At 45.8% G+C, this 17,012-nt stretch overlaps 1 protein-coding gene across 1 annotated transcript in view; it reads right to left on the minus strand.

The window, feature by feature from the left end:
• The window catches only part of TTC34 (tetratricopeptide repeat domain 34), a 43,860-nt gene that overhangs the window by 21,331 nt on the left and 5,517 nt on the right, over positions 1–17,012 (minus strand). The window contains 1 exon segment of the mRNA XM_073601164.1: positions 12,722–12,936. Within this exon segment, the coding sequence (XP_073457265.1) occupies positions 12,722–12,936 (215 nt within the window).

Below are 17,012 nucleotides of genomic sequence, written 5' to 3' on the forward strand. Positions count from 1 at the left end.
GCAGCTGGCTGTGTTGAGCCGCAACATGCGGAAAACTTGGTCGAGTGGATGACCAAGCCTTCCTCATCCTCCTCATCCTCTCTCACCCATGCTCAGGGTACTTTGTCTGGCAAAGCAGCTGCCAACGCGGCCTCTTCCCTCGGCTCAATGGCATCAGTGACTCCTTCCCTAGCCCCACCATGTCCTCCTGAGGAGTCCCTCAAACTGTTTGACCACAGTGTTGGGTACATGCTCCAGGAGGATGCCCAGCGTTTAGAAGGCTCTGATGATGATACTGAGCTAGATGAAGGCAGTAACGTGAGCACGGACAGAGGGGGTGCCCAAGAAGGACAGCAATCTGGCAGTCATGCTCCCCCTGCTGCAGCATACTGTCAGGTTTGCTCCAGTGATGAGGAGGGAGGGGATGATGAGGTCACTGACTCAATGTGGGTGCCTGATAGGAGAGAGGAGGAGGAGGAGGAGGCACATCACCAAAGAGGCAGGATGCCCTCTAGGGGCCAGCCTAAGGGCAGCACACTGACTGCATCACACCCCAAAGCTCCGCATGTGCAGGGCGCTGCTGTCTCTGCGCGTTATTCCAAAAGTTCTTTGGTGTGGGCCTTTTTTGAGACAAGTGCATCAGATCGCACCGCTGCTATTTTCAACATATGTCTCAAGCGTATCTCGCGTGGCCAAAACATCTCCCGCTTGGGCACCACATGCTTGACCAGACATATGTTGACCTGCCATGCAGTTCGTTGGCAAGCGTATCTAAAAGACCCACACCATAGAACAAAGAGGACCTCTCCTTGCTCCTCATCAGCTGAAATCTCCAACCCCACTATACCTTCAGTCCTCTCTGAGACCTGCACTGAGAGGAATGAAGGTGTAGAATTAGGTGTGTCACAGCCAAGTACTTGTGGGCAATCTGCTTTCGGTACACCGACGTCAGATTGTACCAGGCAAATTTCCCTGCCACAGCTGCTGCACCGCCGAAAGAAGTTTGCTCACAGCCATCCACATGCCCAGCGGTTGAATGCTAGCTTGGCAAAATTGCTAGCACTTCAACTGCTGCCTTTTCAGTTGGTAGACTCTGCCCCCTTCCGTGAGTTTGTGGAATGTGCGGTTCCTCAGTGGCAGGTACCCAAACGCCACTTTTTCTCACGGAAGGTGATTCCGGCTCTCTACCGGCATGTGAAAGGCAATGTCCATGCCTTCATCCTCCTGAAGACTTTTGAGATGTGTGACATCACTTACCTTGTCATCAAGGATGCTCAGCTAGATTAATTTGATATGGCAAGACTGACCCCCAATTCACTTCTTTTTGCATTTAACGTCCCAACTTTTATATGCAATGTTTAGATTTTTCATACATCTTATAACCCAATATGCCCTATTGTCCATGGGCCCCTGGAATCTTCCTCCACCTGCTCAGGTCCTGCCCATATAAACAGTCTTACTGGAAGCAAATAACTTTTGCATGGCATCATGGGTTCCCTGGTATTAACTAGACCCTCGCAAAACAATTTCACCTCCAAGCCAAGGGTCCAATACTTCCCCCCCTAAACTTGGCAGGAACACAAAGCAAGTGATGTATTCAGCCAACTGTGTCTGCTATCAAATGTTTGATGTGATGATCTTTGATGGCCTAGCTTTTGTGCCATCGAAGCTCTCTTCTTTCCTTGTGCCACCAAAAATGCATATTGAGATGGTCCCATCCACTGCTACAATAAGAACAGTTGTGTCTACATGGTCAGCAATGAAGATTAAAGAGTCAGAGTTCAACACCTAAGGACAGACTCAAGGACATTTGTTCAACCAGCTCTTTTAACACACCCTGGCACACCGTATTCATAAAAGATGCCTGTTCAGAAAATAACACTAATGCAGATATATGCAAATTCTATAGGGCAGTGGTTTCCAATACCAGTCCTCAAGTGTCAGGTCATGTTTCCAGAACTTCCTTCACCTCGCACATGTACTTTAAAAAGATGTCAATAGTTTGGTATTTATGACCACTTTTTATCAAAGGGAATTTCCAAAGACATGGCCTGTTGGGGGTAACTGAGGACAAGGATTGGCAACCACTGCCCTAGGGAATTAATGAATGCAAGGTGCAATTCTTGAAGAGGAAGAAACCACCAACCCACCATGCCTAGAGCTTTCAAGCTACATATTTATTTACAGCCCAGTCTTGCTGGACCATTTCAGAGATGGATTTACACAGAATGGGACCCAAGGCAGGGTAGCAGCCACCCAAATGTCTTCTGACATTGATAAGGATTGCAAGAGGCACAGAGAAACCACCCATTTTGCATTGCTGGCCTGGCCATCCCCATCAGACACCAAATATCTACAAGTACATCCTCCCTATGAAATGACAGACAGGTGGACAGCTTTGACCAGGTGAGCTATCCCCCTGATTTACTGCAGGGACATGAATGTTGCAGCTCGGACCCTTGGACATTTACTCCTGCCTAGGTTGCCTTGATGAGGATCTGGCTCTGGGCTTTCATCCTGTGGGCTTCTGATAATAGGTCTCATTTTTTGCAGATGTAGACCAGCTTTCCCCCCCATCAGTCTCACTGCCCATCTAGGGAGACCTCATACCTACTTCTCTGGGAGTCCACCCCATCCTGACACCTTACACACAGGACACCAGACTAAGGACCCAACTTTAGACTTAAAAGTCTGGTCCATGGCAGCCAATAATACTCCAGCTGTCATTTATCTACTGAATTACAGAAGATGAAAGGAAAGATTTGAATGACTACTACAGGCAATGCCCCCTGTTCTCTCCTGCAGCTTCTGTACATGTAGCTCCTAGAGAAGAAAAGCTTACTAAAGCCTCATCTAAGTTGCCATCGGAGTGTGAGAAATGGATGTTTTGGATCCTCTCCAGCCCGTACACCTGGCAAAACAACAACAATAAACCTGTTTGGGGTTTTCAGGTGGTTAATTCAACTTCAAGTGCTTTTTAGACAAAGCTTAATGGCAAAATAAATTGTGTTTGACGAGCGGCACGTAATTCATTTACACAGATTGATACAGGATAGCGCTATAGCGAGCACTGCGGACGTCATTTGGAGATTAATGACCTCCTTACATGCTTGGGAAGGAACGATGTGCACTCCGCTATACCATGATGACATGCACAGCTGCTGGAATACACAGAAAGGATTTTTAAAGGGATACTCCATCTTTAACCATACTGCTAGTATTGCCACTTTAATAACCCCAAGAAAGTCTTAAAGGTAATGACTTGTATCTTGCTGTCTCTGCTCTTAGGCAGGACTTTTATTTTTAGAGACAAATTCCAGTCATGTTCTATTTTTACATAGTTACACTGGCCCAGCTTGGATCAATGTAACGATGTATATACCATAACTGTGAGATCCATATGAAGGCTGGAAACCACTGAAGAAGCCAGCGCTACTACAGTAATCTCCACTAGCTTCTGGGTCCCATGCCAAGTGGCTGCTGTTAAGTTTCAAATTCCGCTTTTTTCATTGGCATACCTCCTTAGACCCAGTCTGTGCGGACAGTATGATCACCTGCTGACCAGTGGCGGCTGGTGCTCAAAATTTTTGGGAGGACGCAAACAAACTGAAAAATACTTTAAAAAAAAAAAACATCAATTGCAGCCTCACTGTGCCCATCATATGCAGCCACTGCACCCATCATATGCAGCCACTGTGCCCATCAAATGCAGCCACTGTGCTCATCATATGCAGCTACTGCGCCCATCATATGCAGCTACTGCGCCCATCATATGCAGCCACTGTGCCCATCAAATTCAGCCACTGTGCCCATCAAATACAGCCACTGTGCCCATCAAATGCAGCCACTGTGCCCATTAAATGCAGCCACTGTGCCCATCAAATGCAGCCACTGCGCCCATCATATGCAGCCACTGTGCCCATCAAATTCAGCCACTGTGCCCATCAAATACAGCCACTGTGCCCATCAAATGCAGCCACTGTGCCCATCAAATGCAGCCACTGTGCCCATCAAATGCAGCCACTGTGCCCATCATATGCAGCCACCGTGCCCATCATATGCAGCTACTGTGCCCATCATATGCAGCCACTGTGCCCATTAAATGCAGCCACTGTGCCCATTAAATGCAGCCACTGTGCCCATCAAATGCAGCCACTGTGCCCATCATATGCAGCCACCGTGCCCATCATATGCAGCTACTGTGCCCATCATATGCAGCCACTGTGCCCATCAAATACAGCCACTGTGCCCATCAAATGCAGCCACCTGCCATCAAATAGAGCCACTGTGCCCATCAAATACAGCCACTGTGCCCATCAAATGCAGCCACTGTGCCCATCAAATGCAGCCACTGTGCTCATCAAATGCAGCCACAGTGCCCATCAAATGCAGCCACAGTGCCCATCAAATGCAGCCACCTGCCATCAAATGCAGCCACTGTGCCCATCAAATACAGCCACTGTGCCCATCAAATACAGCCACTGTGCCTAGCAAATGCAGCCACCTGCCATCAAATGCAGCCACTGTGCCCATCAAATACAGCCACTGTGCCCATCAAATGCAGCCACTTTGCCAAATGCAGCCCCTGTGCCCATCATATGCAGTCACTGTGCCCATCATATGCAGTCACTGTGCCCATCATATGCAGCCACTGTGCCCACCATATGCAGCCACTGTGCCCACCGACCCCCCCACTCGCGGGGCTCGCGGCTCTGGCAGCACCCCCAACCCCCCCCCCCGCGCGGCTCTGACAGACCCCCTGGCACTTACTGCCAGGCAGCGCAGCAGCTCCTCTCCAAGTGCACCAGAGCGGCAGCGACCTCCGCTCCAGTGTGTGTCTCCTCCGCTCCTCTTCCTAAGCGCCAGGCATCCAATAGGGTGGCCTGGCGCTTTGGCCAATCAGGAAACAAGTCTGACGCCCTGCCTCCTGATTGGCGGGGAGGAAGGAAAATAGCAAAAATTAATTCGCTATCGTCACATAATTGGGTGGGATCAGGGTGCTCTTTCTGCGCCCCGAGCCCACCCCTGAAGCCTATTAGAGCCTCTGGTCCATCTCATCAAATCAGAGAATGTTTATTTCTTGAGAAAATGCAAAGCATTCTTTGAATGGCACCCATGCCAAGCATGAGACTTTCGGTGTTCACCATGCAGCCCCTGGTCAGCCACGGACCCAGAAGTTAGTGGAAATCCCTGGTGTAGCTTGGTCTACTACAGTGATTTCCAGCTTCTAGAGCAGGAGTCTCCAAAATCAGGCCCACGGGCCAGATGTGACCCTTTGCTAGACTTTATCTGATCCTGCCACTGATGCCAGCAATGGGATACTATTCCTCCCACTGACACCAGAGATGGGGAACCATTTCTCCACCGGACACCAATTATGGGGCACTATTCCTCTCATGGACACCAATGATGTAATTCTTTTACTCTCATGGACCACCAAGCCAATTACATTGTTTACGGTTGCATTTTCTATTCCCACTGGCCACAGTCCGGCCCCCAAAGTTTGAAGGGCAGTAAACTGGCTCCTTGTTGCAAAAGTTTGGAGACCCGTGTTCTAGAGGGATCCCACAGGTATGGTAAAGGCATAATTACATTGGTCCAAGCTGGACCAACTTAACTATGTATAAATAGCCATACCCGGAATTCTTATTTAAAATGGAGTAGTGGTCAACTTCAATGGCCGCACAGTGGCTTAGTGGTTAGCATTTCTGCCTTGCAGCAGTGAGGTCCTCAGTTTAAATCCCACCGAGGAAACCATCTACATGGAGTATGAATGTTCTCCCTATGCTTTCTTGGGTTTCCTCCTAAAGACACGCTGGTAGGTTCACTGCATCCTGTCAAAATGACCATACTTTGTGAGAGAGGGACCTTAGAACTTAAGCTCCTTAAGGGCAGGGACTGATGTGAGTGTACAGGGAGTCCAATGGGAAGTCCAACAAAAACCAACTTCAAAGGAGGATCCTTATTTGTCCTCTTGCTTTGCCTGGTCTGAAGTCTCTTAAAGGGGTGCATGCAAGGCAGATCAAAAGAACAGGGCTTGCAAGGGGACTAAGTTAGAGGCAAATTCAATACATGGGCCTAACATACAGAGTGCTATCCAAAGGAAGCTAATGAGCTGTTGCTAAGAACTACGGTATTTGCCCCTTAAGGGAAGGGACTGATGTGAATGTACAGTACATAAATTGCTGGTGGCGCTATAAAAATACCTGTAATGAGTATTTCAAGGAAACAGGGTGGGGGAGTAAGAGATCTTATGGGAAGGAACATTTTTTTCTATAACTTTCTTCTTTTACAACATACTTTTGGGTCTTCTTGGCCAGAGATCTCTTCAACTCCTCAAAGCAATATATGATGATATTATTCTCTGGGAAAAGCCGTTAGCCTCTGCTCTGTGGTCAGAAGACTGAGCTGTCTATAGGAATGTCATATATATATATATATTGTCCTGAGCCCGGGGCTATCTCAGGCAGTGAGAAAAAAAGTCCAACAAAAACCAACTTCAATGGGGAGTAGATGTTCGTTTCTCAGCCTGTCCATGTGATGAACCATCACTGGAGGGGCTGACGAAGTGAGATGGTCACGTAGCAGTCATGGGTCCCACCGTCCATAAAACTCACATGTGAGAAAATGTGTCTACAGCCTTGACACCAACACGTCACACGGATCTTCCAAACACATTGCATGAAAGAAATGGACAGTTAGCCAGAAGTCAACGAAACCTACAGGCCAAGTTTAGCAGATTCCCTGGATGTGTTGGTCAACTTGACTATAACTCTATGGCCAATTTGCATACCTAATAATTTTTACATTTCAATCTATTATTTTTCTTTCTTTTTTTACAGTTAGAAAAAGTTTTACAACAATAGGTGCAAATATGATCACTTCCCTAAATAAGTGGGTCATGTAGGAGTCACCGCTCCAGGCCCCCCCCCCCCCCCCCCCCCGCTGCAAACCTGATTGGGTGCCGGTTTAAGGAGTCCACTCTTGCCGTGTAAAAATATACTGACGTAAAAGGAGAAGCTGCAGACTGATGACACTTCTCCTTTTATGTCCCCTAAAGCATTTGTTACCCCAGCATTTCATATTCCTGATATGTGCCTGCTGTATCATGTACTTGTATGAGAAAGTATTCTGTTCTCTATGTATTGCTTCCTTTGTATGAAATCCCTGGTGTTCCTGCCTCCCTAATAAAAACTGACCACACTAAGCAGGAGAGCACACCGTTGTCCGTTCTCTAGCTATGTTGGGAACTCAATGCACTCTCCTCCAATGATCAGACTTGTCCTGACACATCCCCGCTGAACAGCCATTCACTAGGAAGCTCAGTGTGCTGCTTTTTCTCCTTTCCCCAGTTCTCATGCAGCTGAGAACAGAGGGAATGTGATCACTTATAAAAAGGGAACAAAGGTATTCATAATGTATTTTTATATCTATACAAAAATGTCGCCTTTCATATCCACTTTAAACCGAATGGATTGTTTTACAAGGTGATCAATTACAATCAGTTTATTAAAACATTAAAATGGTGTTTTAACCACTAGCCCACCACCCACCGTTGTTTGAAGGCGGCAGAATGGCTCCCCTGCGTGAATCGCCGTAGCTGTACTGTGGGCGCTCTAAGGCGAATAGGGGGCACGCACGTGCCGCCGCATCACTGACGAGCAGATGTGCGTGCCCGGCGGCTGCGATGTCCACCAGGCACCCGTGATCGCTCCTGACAGAGCCAGAACGGGGATCTGTGTGTGTAAACACACAAATCCCCATTCTGTCAGGGGAGAGGAGAGAGATCGTGTGTTCCTAATATATAGGAACAGGGATAGGTCTCCTCCCCAGTCAGTCCCACCCCCCCCCCCAACAGTTAGAACACACTGAGGGAACACATTTAACCCCTTGATTGCCCCCTAGTGTTAACCCCTTCCCTGCCAGTGTCATTTATACAGTAATCAGTGGCTATTTTTAGCTCTGATCGCTGCATAAATGTCAATGCTCCCCAAAAGGTGTGCGATCTGTCTGCCGCAATGTCGCAGTCCCGATAAAAATTGCAGATGGCTGCCATTACCAGTAAAAAATAAATAATAAAAATGCCATAAATCTATCCCCTATTTTGTAGATGCTATAACTACAAAATAGGAAAAAGAATCAACATACACTTATTGCGTTTTTTTTTTTTTTACCAAAAATATGTAGAAGAATATATATTGGCCTAAACTGATGAAGAAATTTTATTTATTTTTTTTAAAATTTGTGATATTTATTATAGCAAAAAGTAAAAAAATATTGTGTTTTTTTTTTTTTTTTCAAAATTGTCGCTCCTTTTTTGTTTACAGCGCAAAAAATAAAAACCGCAGAGGTGATCAAATACCACCAAAAGAAAGCTCTATTTGTGAGGAAAAGGGACATAAATTTTGTTTGGGGACAGCGTCGCACGACCGCGCAATTGTCAGTTAAAGTGACGCAGTGCCGTATCAAAAAAAAATGGCCTGGTCAGGAAGGGGGCAAATTCTTCCAGGGCTGACGTGGTTAATGAAAATTTCTCTGTTTTTTTTTACCATTATAGACTAAAGTGTATATATATACACACATACATACACACACACATACATATACACATTATATATATATATAACATTTTACATTTTTAATTACATTTAAAAACATTTTTAAACTGTAATTGTATCAGACAATAACAATATTAAAGAGGCACAGTAGCCTTTGCAAGCTAAAGCAAATGTATCTGATTGCCACCCTTAGCTTAAATGTGATATATACTTATTTAAACTTTTTGAAATGTATTTAATTAATGTATTATTTTGTTACCTTGATAATTAAATTAAATTTCAAAAAGTTTATTATCCCTTTTTCCCCCTTTTTCTTTCTTTTGTACCTCTTTATCTTTAAAATATGTGAATAAAAATATATTCAACCTAATTAATTTATTATTTTAATACTAGAATTGTTCTGACAACTACAATACTAAACATCCACATCTGCAAACTGTACTGGCCTTTGCAAGCTTAAACTAAAACATTTCTGAATGATTGCTTCATCTTGTATGTGATATCATAGCTGTCAATAGTATTCACATTATCGGAACCAACTCTGACTGGGGACTGAAGCCATCAGTGACAGCCAGGTTTGACGGCTACCAGGAGCACCAAGTGTCCACTTGTAGGCAGGTGCCTACAGGAGGGTTACCATGCTTTCCTGTGCAAGTTCTTATTTTTCCTGTCTGTGCTCGTCATGCTAATTGAGCCAGACGGGTGCAAATTGTTATAATGTCTTGATGTTGCTCTGAGTCCTAACGTTGACCTGGAAGTTGGAGGTGACCGAGCTATAAAAGTTATCTTTTTTCCTGCAAGGTTGCCACCCCCTATAGGTCAACTGACATAAAAGGGGCTGACTGCAAGCCCCTGCGCAGAAGCTACCTGAGAGACTGCCAGAAGGTAGCCTGTTACTCTGATGGAGTGATCACCCAATTGGGGTTCCTGGTTTGGGTCTTCGACCTAGAGACCCTCATGGACTTGTAGCTCTTAAACATGGACTTTATGCCTTTCTGGATTACTGCCAGTTATGGACTCTAAAAGAGTTGCACTACCTCTTGTGGATTATTGCCTAAATGTACTCTTGCCTTACAAGGGATTGCTTTATTGCCTTCTGCTTAAGGTACACACACCGTCTGGGGCACTAGAAGAGCTTTGTATAGGAACTGTGTTGAAAATATCTTTGGAGCCGTTATCTGCAGACTAACACAATAAAGGATCCTTATTTGTTCTCTTGCTTTGCCTGGTCTGAAGTCTCTTAAAGATATAGGCGAGCAAGGTGTCCACTGCTAGTGGTCAATAGAATATTTATTATTGTGTCCTTGTGATGGTGAATAGTGCAATGTCTATATAAAGGAAGTGGTTAAAAGAGAATTTTTTTAAAAATACTATAATTGTTTCCCGACAACTACAGTACTAAATACACTATATTAACAAAAGTATTGGGACGCCTGCCTTCACAAGCACATGAACTTTAATGGCATCCCAGTCTTAGTCCGTAGGGTACAATATTGAGTTGGCCCACCCTTTGCAGCTATAACAGCTTCAACTCTTCTGGGAAGGCTGTCCACAAGGTTTAGGAGTGTGTCTATGGGAATGTTTGACCATTCTTCCAGAAGAGCATTTGTGAGGTCAGGCACTGATGTTGGACAAGAAGACCTGGCTCTCAGTCTGCATTCTAATTCATTCCAAAGGGGTTCTGTCGGGTTGAGGTCCAGGCTCTGTGCAGGCCAGTCAAGTTCCCCCACCCCAAACTCGCTCATCCATGTCTATATGGACCTTGCTTTGTGCACTGGTCCAAATCATTTGGTGGAGGGGGGATTATGGTGTGGGGTTGTTCTTCAGGGGTTGGGTTTGGCCCCTTAGTTCCAGTGAAGGGAACTCTTAAGGCATCAGCATACCAAGACATTTTGGACAATTTCATGCTCCCAACTTTGTGGGAACAGTTTGGGGACGGCCCCTTCCTGTTCCAACATGACTGCGCACCAGTGCACAAAGCAAGGTCCATAAAGACATGGATGAGCAAGTTTGGGGTGGAGGAACTTGACTGAGTCCTGACCTCAACCCGATAGAACACCTTTGGGATGAACTGTGAGCCAGTCATTATCTTCCAACATCAGTACCTGACCTCACAAATGCGCTCCTGGAAGAATGGTCAAACATTCCCATAGACACACTCCTAAACCTTGTGGACGGCCTTCCCAGAAGAGTTGAAGCTGTTATAGCTGCAAAGGGTGGGCCAACTCAATATTGAACCCTACGGACTAAGACTGGGATGCCATTAAAGTTCATGTGTGTGTAAAGACAGGCATCCCAATACTTGTGACAATATAGTGTATGTTGCTCCATGCTACTAGCGTATCAGGATGAGCGTTCAGCAATGACAGCCCCCCCCCCCCCCCCAAAAAAAATCTCTCGGTATAGGTCTCCGTTCCCAAGCAGGGCTCTGGTGAGGAGTTAGAACAGGCGTTTTGCTTGCGTCATGGTTCCCGAGGACGTCCGTATACTGTTATTTCTAATAAAGGTATTGTATTTCCAGCCTTGCTGTGCTGCATAGAGATTTACGAGGTGCGGGGAGCGCAGTCAGACACTGGAACTGAAATGACTGTAAACAAAAATTCGACTTGTAATAAAACACCTTCCTGTATAAATCACATTATGATTCATTGACTGAATGTGGGTTCTCCTTCAGTGCGTCAACGCATAGCCGGCATGTCCTGTTTATCATCTGGTTATATCAGGCCTCACCTGAAACAAGCAGATGACTGAATGTCGTCTCATTTTAAGAAAAAATAACTGGAATAAAATGATGTCACAGGGAGGACTTAGCATAAAAAATATATAGTAATATATATATATATATATATATATATATATATATAAAAGCTGTGTTAATGCTACTGACACCCTGTGGGGTCTATTAAAAATTTGCTGTGGAAATGTTGCACAGCTATACAATCCCCTTGGTATAATCGCCCATAATATTGAATTTGTTTATTTCCTATGATCATCAGCTCCATCTAGCGGCCATAGTGTGGTATTTTCCTGAAATACACTATATTACTAAAAAGTATTGGGACGCCCGCCGTTACATTCACATGAACATTAATGGGATCCCAGTCTTATGCCGCGTACACACGATCAGAAATTCCGTCAGAAAAAAAAAAAAAAAACGAACTAAATAGTAGACTGACCCAAGCTGGCCGGTGGGTATAGGGGATCGATGGAATTCCGCTCAAGCTTGCCTTGCATACACACGGTCTCGGGACTTTCGAGCGTCAAGAACGTGGTGACGTCCAACACTACGACGACCTGAGAAAATGAAGTTCAATGCTTCCGAGCATGTGTGATTTTTTTTTACATGCAGACGAACGCATTTTCGGAAAAATAGAGACCATGCTCTCAATCTTTTGCTGGCTGGAATTCTGCCAGCAAAAGTCCGATGGAGCATACACACGGTCGCAATTTCTGACCAAAAGCTCACATTCGACTTTTGCTGGCGGAATTTCTGATCGTGTGTACAGGGCATTAGTCCGTAGGGTTCAATATTGAGTTGGCCCACCCTATAACAACTTCAACTCTTCTGGGAAGGCTGTCCACAAGGTTTAGGAGTGTGTCTATGGGAATGTTTGACCATTCTTCCAGAAGCGCATTTGTGAGGTCAGGCATTGATGTTGGATGAGAAGGCCTGGCTTGCAGTCTCCGCTCTAATTAATCCCAAAGGTGTTCTAATTGGGTTGAGGTCAGGACTCTGTGCAGGCCAGTCAAGTTCCTCCAACCCAAACTCGCTCATCCATGTCTTTATGGACCTTGCTTTGTGCACTGGTAGGCAGTCATGTTGGAACAGGAAGGGGCCATCCCCAAACTGTTCCCACAAAGTTGGGAGCATGAAATTGTCCAAAATGTCTTGCTATGCTGACGACTTAAGAGTTCCCTTCCCTGGAACTAAGGGGCCAAACCCAACCCCTGAAAAACAACCCCACACCATAATCCCCCCTCCACCAAATGATTTGGATCAGTGCACAAAACGAATGACTGGTAGCCGGAGGGACCAGCTCCTGATCATGTGACCAAAACAACAACCAATCACAGTGGGCACGTGATCAGCTATGCTTTCCATCCCCCCCATAAAGACCCTGTTAAAGGGACGCCATGGCTGGTCAGGAAGGGGGTAATATTTAGGTTGCCCTCTATGCCCTTACCTGTGACAGGCTTTGTCTTTGCCTCTTATCCAGGAACTTCACCAGAGTCTCCAGTTCTTTCGGATTCTTCCCAGCCAGCGCAGAGAGTTCCTGGGCGGCGGCGAGGACGTTGCGACACTTGACGTGGAGAATTCCGTACCGCGCCTTGGCCGATTCATCGATGGCGCTGTTGGTGAAAGACTTTTTCAGATGGGTGAAAGCCTCCTCGTGATTCTCTGGGGGTGAAAGCAGAAGACGCCAGAGGGAATTAGCAAGTTAATGTCACTATAGGTCACACTTCAAACTACGGCCTGCTGGCCACATATAGCCCACTACAAGATTTTATCCGGCCTGTAGCTGCTGTGCACAGCCCCCCCCCTTCCCCCCTCCCCCCACCAATTCATGTATGTGCACAGTCCCCCCCCCCACCCTTCCCCCTCCCCCCACCTATTCATGTATGTGCACAGTCCCCCACCCCCCACCCTTCCCCCTCCCCCCACCTATTCATGTATGTGCACAGCCCCCCCCTTCCCCCCACCAATTCATGTATGTGCACAGCCCCCCCACCCTTCCCCCTCCCCCAACCTATTCATGTATGTGCACAGTCCCCCCCCCACCCTTCCCCCTCCCCCCACCTATTCATGTATGTGCACAGCCCCCCCCCTTCCCCCCACCAATTCATGTATGTGCACAGCCCCCCCACCCTTCCCCCTCCCCCACCTATTCATGTATGTGCACAGTCCCCCCCCACCCTTCCCCCTCCCCCCACCTATTCATGTATGTGCACACCCCCACCCCACACTTCCCCCCACCAATTCATGTATGTGCACAGTCCCCCCCCCACCCTTCCCCCTCCCCCCACCTATTCATGTATGTGCACAGTCCCCCCCCCCCCCCTTCCCCCTTCCCCCCACCAATTCATGTATGTGCACAGCCCCCCCCCCTTACCACCACCAATTCATGTATGTGCACAGTCCCCAACCCCACTTCCCCCTCCCCCCACCTATTCATGTATGTGCACAGTCTCCACTCCCCCAACAGTAAAAGGGGGGCTCTGCTGGGGATCTTGATGTAGGGGGGAGACTCAGATGTAACGGGGACTCTGAAGTGAACCTTGAAGTTAGGAGGAACGCTGATGGCAGAGGGCTCTGATTAGAACCCTTAAGTAGAGGGAACTCTGATAGGGACCCTGAAATAAGTGGACTCTGAAAAGAACTCTGATGTAGGGAAAAAATCGAATGTAATGAGGACTCTAAAGGGAACCTCAGAGGTAAGGGGGGACTCTGATGATCCCCCTGATGTAAGGCTCTGATGGGGACCCCAATGTAAATGGTGACTCCGATGAAGACCCTGATGTAATGAGGGACTCTGATTGGGACTCTGATGTAAGGAGAGATTTAGATGATTAACAATTTCACAATTTCCCTTTTGGAGTAATAAAGTATTCTGTATGTAATGGGGACTCTGATGGGAACCCCGATATAAGGGGGGTCTCTGATAGGGATCCTGATGTAAGGGGAGACTCTGTTGGGGGCCCTGATGCAAGAGGGAACTCTGATGTACAGAGGGACTCCCATGGGGACCCTGATGTAGGGGGGACGCCCATGGGGACCCCGATTTAAGGGGGGACTCCCATTGGGACCCTAATGTAAGGGGGGACTCTAATGGGGACCTTGATGTTTGGGGGGACTCTAATGGGGACCCCAATGTAAAGGGTGACTGATTATTATTTTAATGTATTATTTTTATGATTATTAATCATTGTTATTTATTATTATTATTATTATTATTATATGACCTCTATTTAATTAATATTTTTATTTACTATTATTATTATATTATTATTACAATTTTTTAATTAATTTTTTTTATTATTTTATTTTAATATTTTACCTCTATTTCATTATTATTATTATTTTTAATATTATATTTTTAAATTATTATTATTATTATTATTATTTTATTATATGGCCTCTATTTTATGAATGTGTTGGATAGCAGGATTTAATTCTGTCCCCTTTACTGGACGGTGTGTTTCAGCATTGGTTATTTTTTTTTCTTTCAGTTGCTGCTCCTTTGTGCACTTTTCTTTGCTTGTTATTCTCTCCCTGGCCGGACTCAATTTCTTCTTCTGAAACTTTGATGGAGGTATCCAATTTTACGGCTGAACCTCCATTACTCTGCAGGATTTTTATGACGGTCGTTTTAGGACGTTGCTCTAGGGTACACATCCGCCACGGTATAGGGAACCTTTATATACGTTATGACCGGCTGCTAATTTGCTGTGACTTCTGGTTCACGCCGTCTACGAAAATACGGTCCTGTGATTTGGTTGTACCATCCTCACATGCCAAGAGACGTGACCCAGGACGTGTCTAATTATCACTGGAGGTCTTCTGTACTAATATATGCAGAAAATATCCACATCCACGGCAGGTAACTAGTGAAACCAATCAGTGATCTTGCATTGCCAGTCAGAAAATTCCCCATTTGCCTTAATCTGAATGCTATGTAATCCATTAAATCAAGACTCTGTGGGCTTCTCACATGACCTCTTTGAAGGACTGTGGCCTCGTTTTGCATATTCTTGTGCCTTGACCCTTTCACTGCCACAGACGTATATATGCTACGTCCATGGCAGCGCTGGCATGTAAACTGCTACAGCAGCCAGGAGATTACATTTTCACTCCTGGCTGTCGGCTTTCTAGTAGAAATTATCACTTTTACCGTTTCCCCGAAAATAAGACCTAGCGTGATTGTCGGTGATGGCTGCAATATAAGCCCTACCCCCCAAGTAAGCCCTACCCTGAAAATAAGACCTACAAGGACCTTAACTAGGGCTTATTTGGGGGGGTAGGGCTTATTTTGCAGCCATCACCGACAATCACGCTAGTTCTTATTTTCGGGGAAACAGGGTATGTACTCATAGACATGACCCACCCGGTCTCCCCCTTGAATGAACCCAGAAGCGATCTGCTATGTTCACTTCCAGGTTCAGAGGGGTCAATCTCTGGCTTCACTGACTGGGGAAGAAGCTGATTGAGCGCAATTTGTGCTTGTTTGGCTTCAAAGTAGTGCAGAGAAGACTGCAGCCTGTTGTTGTCAAGGATGTCTGCTGTATTCATCTTTCCCTCAATCCTGACTAGTTTCCCAGTTCCTCCCTCTGAAAAACATTCCCACAGGATGATGCTGCCACCACCATGCTTAAGTGTAAGGATGGTATCGGTGCCTAATTTCCTCCAGACATGAGGTTTGCCATTCAGGCCAAAGAGTTTAACCTTTGTTTCATCAGACCAGAGAATTTTGTTTCTCATGGTCTCAGAGTCCTTCAGGTGCCTTTTGGCAAACTCCAGACGGGTTGTCATGTGCCTTTTACTGAGAGTGGCTTCCGTCTGGCCACTCTACCATACAGGCCTGATTGGTGGAGTGTTGCAGAGATGGCTGTTCTTCTGGAAGGTTCTCCTCTCTTCACAGAGAAATGCTGGAGCTCTGTCAGAGTGACCATCGGGTTCTTGGTCACTTCCCTGACTAAGGCCGTTCCCCCCGATCGCTCAGTTTGGCCGGGCGGCCCGCTCTAGGAAGAGTCCTGGTGGTCCAAACTTCTTCATTTATGGATAATGGAGGCCACTGTGCTCATTGGGACCTTCAATGCTGCAGAAATGTTTCTGTACCCTTCCCCAGATCTGTGCCTCCATACAATACTGTCTCGGAGGTCTACAGACAATTCCTTGGACTTCATGGCTTGGTTTGTGCTCTGACATGCACTGTTACCTGTGGGATCTTATACAGACAGGTGTGCGCCTTTCCAAATCATGACCAATCAACTGGATTTAATCAAGTTGTAGAAACATCTCAAGGATGATTAGAGGAGACAGGAGGCACCTGAGCTCAATTTTGAGTGTCATGGCAAAGGCTGTGAATACTTATGTACATGGGATTTTTCATTTTAATACATTTGCAAAGATTTCAGATAAACTTCTTTCACGTTGTCATTATGGGGCATTGCTTGTAGATTTTTTTTAGGAAAAAAATGAATTTAATCCATCTTGGAATAAGGCTGTAACATAACAAAATGTGGAAAAAGTGAAGCGCTGTGAATACTTTCCGGATGCACTGTACACTTTAAAAGGCTCGCAATTCACAGTCAATGTGGCAAATCTCATTTTTTTTCGGACAGTTGTTCAGATGTTCGATTTTCAGGCCCCATTCACACTTGGTGATTTGGGTGGAATTGCTGCGATTTTTAATTCGAAAATTCAACCTTTGTTGCTATGTTTTTCAACTTTTTCATCCTCTTTTATTTATTATTTAT

Source organism: Aquarana catesbeiana, linkage group LG10 (assembly GCF_042186555.1).
Source record: "Aquarana catesbeiana isolate 2022-GZ linkage group LG10, ASM4218655v1, whole genome shotgun sequence".
NCBI classification, from domain to species: domain Eukaryota; kingdom Metazoa; phylum Chordata; class Amphibia; order Anura; family Ranidae; genus Aquarana; species Aquarana catesbeiana.